Genomic DNA, 6740 nt, shown 5'->3' with positions numbered 1-6740 from the left:
AGCTGCCTGATGACATACTCTACCTCGTCTTCCATATCTGTGGCGTACGCTGGGACCGCGCGCAATCAAGCTCTGCACAAGCTTGCAATCTCCCAAAACTTGTTCGCACTGGCGACAGCTTCACTGTCATGTTCCCTCAACTGGAGCCGCGTGGATCTGTCAAACATACCGGAGAAGTTGGCGCGGCTACTGTGTGAGCACAGCGGCAATTGTGCTCTCAGGTTCAGCTGGCCCGTCTCTTTATACGCGACACCCCGTAGCGAGTTTGCCGTCAAGCTCTGTACCGAGAACTTGCTGCAAGTTACGGAGCTCAGCCTCGTTGCAACACGAGTCCAGCTCGTGCCCTGGGTGTATGAAGGCAGCGCTCCACAGATACACGAGGTCTTTCTGCAGAATGCAGACGCATTTGCGTACGCCCCACTGATCCTTGATTGTCCCCTGTTCCGTGGAGAGACCCCGCACTTGCATCACCTGTCCCTCGTGGGCATACGCATACCGTGGGCTACGGGCAATTACCGCAACCTTCGCACGCTCAGGATTCAACGTTGTAATGTTGGCTGCGGCGTTGCTGCTGATGTCGACCTCTGTCATATCTTTCTCAACTCACCAAACCTCGAGACTCTTATTCTGTCCCTGCGCACGACTCTCAATTGGGACGTTGGAGACGACGCGCTGCTGCCGGAGCACGGTGACATAGAACGCATCCCAGTGCGGGCGCTACGCTCACTGGTGCTTGAACTTCCTGTTCCTTATGCAAAGCACCTCCTAGCATCCATCGCGCTCCCTCCAACACTCATCCAACTTCGTCTGTGCCTCGAGCCTCCACTCACCCAACCCTCAACAGTTCTGACGCTCCTCGATCCTTCTCTCCTCCCGTCCTGCATCTTCAGCCCTACGACCCGTCTGCATGTGCTTGACAGAACCTCCGACGGCAGCATACAGATCTGCAGGTACACCTCCGCGGGCGCCGCCGAGACGCCGTGGTGGGAGTACGGTTGAAAGCACCGGAGCCGCCTCCCACGGAACACACTCGAAGGAGTCACGCGCGCGCTGCACGCGCGATACGCCCTCCCACACGTGCACACCGTCGTGCTTGTTGCTGAGAACGGCTGCTGCCAGGACGCCAGCGGCGCGCTGCCGCTCCTCGCGCCTCTGCATCAGATGACGTGCCTCCGCGCGCTCACGTGGTTGTCGCGCGTGCTCTGCGCAATGGCGCAGACATGCGCAGACAAAGGGCAGGCGCCGTGGGGCGCGCTTCAGGAGATTGAGCTCATGGTGGCGGCGTGCGAGCCAAGCCTGCCCGCGGTACTCAATGCGCTCGTCGCTGTCGCGCGTCGGTCGCAGGCGTTGCGCACCGTCAATGTCACATTTCGGATGCCGGCGTTCGCAGAAGACGAGGTGACCCTCATCTTGGACATGGTCCGTGGAGTCAGGGACATGGGCGTTGTGATCGTGTGTCGGAGGATAGACTCATGTCAGATCCACAGCCAGATCGAGGCTGTCGAGGAGCTCGTTCCCGGAACCTAGTCGAAGCGTAGCGGCATTGATTACGCGTCATCGATTACGAGGTCATGACCTCTGAATCACAAGCTCATGATCCTTGCTCTCAAATCCTGGTGACGACTGGCACTCATCGCCGAGATCAGCTCCGCTTTGCACGCACAACACTTGCCGCAATGCCACCTCATGAAGAAGCATGCTGTCAAAGTCTCTGATAAGCCAATTTTGTCTCCTCTCCTGCCTCGATGACTGATGATCCCACAAACGCGCCAACTAGGATGTCCCTAACTGACACACTACTTGTTCTGCCAAGCCCTGAAAGTTCTTGATCGTTATATCATGCCTGTTGTGTAGCTTCCGGAATATTATCAGCTGGCCCGGCTCGCCAATAATTGGCATTGCTGCGGCATTCCACGCCATTTGTGAGTAGGCTGAATGAGAGCCTGGTGTTTTATTCCCTGTGAAGGTCCTTGGTGGTCCGCGTCGAGTGGGACCTCCTCAAATACTTGTTGAGATGTACATCCCGAGGGTGTCAATCGGGCTGCACCTATTCAGTATCATTGCTCAAGCACCACATAACTACATAATGTACTCGGCAGTGGCGGCGGTAAGTCGCTGCTCTGATAGCGCAGCGCAATCAGGAGTCAGTTGTCCTCATAAACTGTCATGACACGTCCGATCAGCTCATACATGACCCACAACTATATAGTCTCCTCTTTGCAGCCTCTCATGGCTATATACTGTAGCCTCCTCGTTTTAAGAACTTGTCGCACAGGAGCGTACATTTTTGCCCGCGCTCGACACTCTCATACCCAATGGACGCAACCTCCGACGAACTCACCTCACGCTTCCCCTGGCCCGTGCCGCCGCACCCTGCAGTCGTGCCCACGCCGTTGCACCACGCAGGCTGGAGCAGCAATAGTACAGAGGCCGTGCTCGCTAACCTGAAGGACAACCACCAGCAATGGCACATCTTCTTCGGCGATGAGCACTTCCACAAGTGTGTTTTCATCCTGCGTCTTTGCGGGCTTGGGGACCGAGAGCTGAAGCGTGCACTCGCAGCCATGCAGCGCACCACCTGCTTACCATATACACGATGGGTGCACCTGCGAGCTTGCTGAATGCGGCATACCACACGCATGCTGTGTACCTGAAGCCGGCGTTCCAGCCGCCTGAGACCAACGAGGAGCGGATAGCGAGAGAGGCCGCCGCCAAGGTGGTCATCGACGACACCAACTGGAAAGATTACCTGGGAGATGACCGGTACATCCAATCCCACAAAACACTGGCCTTCATCTGCTGACTGTGAGCCAGGTATTACCAAGCCTACGCCTCGTTCTTCTCTAGCAAGCTTCTGGACAAAGCGGCAGGCAAGAACGTCATCCAGCGTGTGCTCGAAGACTATGTCTTCTCCATAGACGCGAACTTGACGCCTGGAAAGAGTGCAAACGGCCAGAGGCCCCTCATCCTGGCACGTTTCCTCAGTGGCTTCATGCATCCGCATATCCACGCCGGTTATGGTGCAGAATTCGGCTTGCCTGGACTCATAGCAGAAGGTAGGCTCCATCTGTCATTTTAGGTAGCATGTGTAAGCTGACTTCACTTCGCAGGCGTTTCCGAGGCTGCGGTGCAACTAAGTGAGGCTGACGCGCTGTTCACACCTGATCTCTTTGGCGCCGCAGCCAATGCCACAGATCTGGCCTCTAAGGTCACATCTCTGGCTTTCTCGTCTGCTGCATCCATCAGCAATGTACATGCGCTCGAAATCATCGCGAGGGTTGCAAATGACCCCACGTTTGCGCCGCACAATATCGGGCGGCTTGTACCAGCGGACGCGGGCAAGAAGAGCATGGACCACGTTGTGCGCATTGGCGGAACGATCCTCGTGGAGTATCTCACCAGCTGGTTCGGGACTGTCAACGAGGACGCGGCAACGCTCCGTGCAAAATTTGAAGAGATGGTGTGGATGAACACGGTCATCTACGCTGTTGCCGGGTGGGCCAAACGCGAGCTGGGCGAGGACGAGACCAAAGAGTTTAATGGTGATTTCTTCCTGTAAGTAAGCTTTACCGCGACGGCACGTAGATGCTGATAAAGCTGCCGCAGAATGCACCTCGTCACCTCCTCTCTTCTTACTTCTTTGCTCCTGAATGTCTTGATACCGAAGTCCGTGGCGCTACTCTTGAAGACCTCCTTTGCCTTGAGCATTGTCCTCTACGTCACGCGCAGCTGTCCTCCGCTGCCGATTGACACGTTCTACGCGCACACCACCACGCACCCACACCCGCCAGGGCCGACACCAATGCCGGACAAGGATATGCTCCCGCCAAACGAGCCGCGCTCGCAGCTGACACCGAATCCGTGGCTCCCAATTGTGCAGATGGCGCTCGTGCACAAACGAGCACCTCTGCAAGACACAGCAGGCACTGTACCACTTTGCCAAGTGGTTCGGCGGCACACGCGCCCGCACCTTCGCGGGCCTTTCCTCGCCCGATCTGAGCAGCCTCGGCAGCGGCGGGCTCACAGGTGCAGAGATGCTCGACGGCACGCTCTTTCTACGTGCGGCCTGGCTTACGGCGGGCCGGCTCGGCTGGATGCGTGAGAGCGAGAAGGGGCGTATGTGGGACGGGATTGCAGAGATTTAGAGAGATGATGTAATGTGTACGATGAGCGAGCGATGAACGCAACGAAAATGTTTCTGGGGACAAGCCCGCCTGTGCGGTGTCAGGGGTGAGAGCCGCCAAGACCAAAAGCGCCGAAGGGGGCTGACTCTTAGACGCCAGAAGGGCAGATCAGCGCATCAAAGCATACGATGCCAAACAATGCAAGCGGGCCCTACTATGTCGCAAAGCTCAGACGTCCTCGACCAGGCACAACAACCAGCTCACGCAATGCCAGTATCATAGTCTGCGGTACAAATTGTCATGGTTTGCTCTTGGAATGCAGGCGGTAGCACCTGGCAATGTACATCGACTGGAATTGGGGAGCTTTCCATGACATGAAGGTATATATCATTGACAAAGTTAGGAATGACAGTAACTCCCTATCTATGAATGAGCTCGCCAGCATTCAGAACTCTTGATGGAAATCAGTCAACATGCGCAACCTTCCAAAGGAAGGCACCCTGCTAATACTGTAGTGTAGGCCTCGTTTATCTACTGTATTCATCCGCCCGCATGCAGCCATGACAGAAAAATCCCCGCAGCTTAAGGAGGCTCGCTTAGACAGATGTCTACAACAACAGCATTGTCTGATAGAGGGACGAGACACAGCTTTTCCGCTTCCGTCGAGCCCGTCTTAATCTGGATTGGCATGTCTGAGTCCTGCGATAGCGTGTCAACCAAGCTCTGACAAAACAGCTGCATGCAGCTCAGAGAAAGGAAGAACATCTGGTTTGACATGCTCAGTGCTTTGGTTTATATGTTGCAGCGGGACCACGCGTATGCCGTGCGCCGCGGCATCCGGATTGACCAGCACCGCTTCAGCAGCCCCGCCATTCTGGTCGCGCAGGTAGTTGCGTGCGTTTAGGTTTGCGAGCACCATGTTCACGTATAGCGCTCTGAGCGGAAATTCGCAGACCGTGAACACCAGACTCGAAGAGCGCCAGGCGATCTGTCAATACGCTATGTCAGCCAGGGGTGTACGACGATTGGACGAGCCTCACGGTACAGCGTACTAGGCACAAGTTGACGGCGGCAACAAGCACTGTCCATGCTCCACTGTTTATCGTTATGATAATGAGCCGCCAGATGAGGCGACGGGAACTTGATGTTCATATCCAGAGGCGATCAATCGCATGAAAGGTGCACAACAAAATGGAGTGTGTACCTTTTTAGGGTCGGTCCACTCATCTCACGGGACAGCAGAGCAATCATCCATACTGTGATCAAGGTGTCAATAAATGCTGAGGCGGCGCGAAGTGTAAGCTCGAGTGACTGAAAAATATCATTTTTATGGTTGGCAGCGGCAGAGAGCGTTAATAAGACATACGGCAATACTGTGGGTAGACAGCGTGGCTGTAGTGCCACGGACATTTGACCTGTTTTGCGGGATCTGAGCAATTCTATGATGACGATGACGAGGAGCAATGTAACACCTGCACGTACAGAACCAAGATACAGTATGCTAGAGGGTGCTCATCAGCGGTTGTAGAACAAAAGGCTGTCTCAGCACTCACTGATCATACCGACTACACGTAAAGCAGAAGATTATTCAAGGTGAGCTTGATGCTAAATTGGTACATCCACGTGTCTACGCACTGATTTCTGAAATTGCAACAAAGATCTGGAAGTGAGGGGCATGAATTTAGGCATCATAACCGACATATATATGCCTCACCACACCACACAAGCATATACAAATCGGCCAGGTTCTTCCCCCTTTGACTATGGAATACTAGGAGGTGAAGTTATGCACCAAAGCTGATACTGACTCACATTTGTAGATGCGAAACAGAAAAAAAATAGCTGCACTGAAAAAGCGGTAAGACACTGATCAGGAATAGATAATTATGCGGCATTTAGTAGGGAATGGTGCGTACGGAAAGCCATTCACAGTGCTATCGCCAGATGTCAGAAGTCAGATATCTAAAGGAATGAGGAGCCATAGGGTGGCGTACAATAATGGCTCTGTCATTGAAAAGAAAGAAAGCAAAGGCAGAATCAGGTGAGTTTCATAAACTCACTTTGAGTGTGAAGCAAGATTTGAACGCACGGTTTAATTACTCGCAGGGCCTGGACTGACCCCCAATTCGTGATGGGAACAGAAAATACTGATGTGCTTATGTTAGCAAATGTAGCACATGTGTAGATACCTGTATTTTTGCCTACATCCAGCCCACGTAACTGCCTCAGTGGCCGTTCCTATTGCCCTGCATGCTATATGAGCATGTGCAGAGAATCTACCAAGAGACAACATTGCTAACTAGTGGTTGAGGGTCCGGTCCAGTCCGGTCTTTTTTTAAAATTGGGTGGGACCAGGACTCAGACTGGTTAAGGACCAGCGTCTGCTTGTGCAGGACCAGACCAAGACTGGGTCCTGGTCCTGTACAGTCCTCCATGCAGTCCTGGACCGGTCATAACCAGTCTAGGACCAAATGCGGTCTTAGACCGATTCAGACCAGCTCAGACCAGTCCTGCCCTGATAAATATGGCACAAATAAACAAATTTTGATTTTGAACTGCATGTACAGGTAGACTAGCAGTATACTAAGCTAATTTCTGGACAAATCAGTTTTGAGA

At 53.8% G+C, this 6740-nt stretch overlaps 2 protein-coding genes across 2 annotated transcripts; both read left to right on the top strand.

Annotated features, from left to right (window-relative positions):
• Positions 1-9: 9 nt before the first annotated feature.
• PHACADRAFT_202162 (uncharacterized protein) lies at positions 10-1527 on the top strand (the record flags this gene model as incomplete). Its single annotated transcript, XM_007402404.1, has 2 exons — positions 10-994; positions 1037-1527. The coding sequence occupies 2 exons, from the start codon at positions 10-12 to the stop codon at positions 1525-1527; spliced, it is 1476 nt and encodes a 491-aa protein (XP_007402466.1).
• Positions 1528-2315: 788 nt separating this feature from the next.
• Positions 2316-4145, top strand: PHACADRAFT_202161 (uncharacterized protein; the record flags this gene model as incomplete). Its single annotated transcript, XM_007402403.1, has 6 exons — positions 2316-2500; positions 2563-2763; positions 2815-3056; positions 3111-3555; positions 3607-3889; positions 3945-4145. The coding sequence occupies 6 exons, from the start codon at positions 2316-2318 to the stop codon at positions 4143-4145; spliced, it is 1557 nt and encodes a 518-aa protein (XP_007402465.1).
• Positions 4146-6740: the final 2595 nt, after the last annotated feature.

The sequence above is a fragment of the Phanerochaete carnosa genome (assembly GCF_000300595.1).
Source record: "Phanerochaete carnosa HHB-10118-sp unplaced genomic scaffold PHACAscaffold_143, whole genome shotgun sequence".
NCBI classification, from domain to species: domain Eukaryota; kingdom Fungi; phylum Basidiomycota; class Agaricomycetes; order Polyporales; family Phanerochaetaceae; genus Phanerochaete; species Phanerochaete carnosa.
The sequence above is the reverse complement of the archived record's forward strand: the minus strand, read 5'-3'. Positions and strand labels throughout refer to the sequence as shown.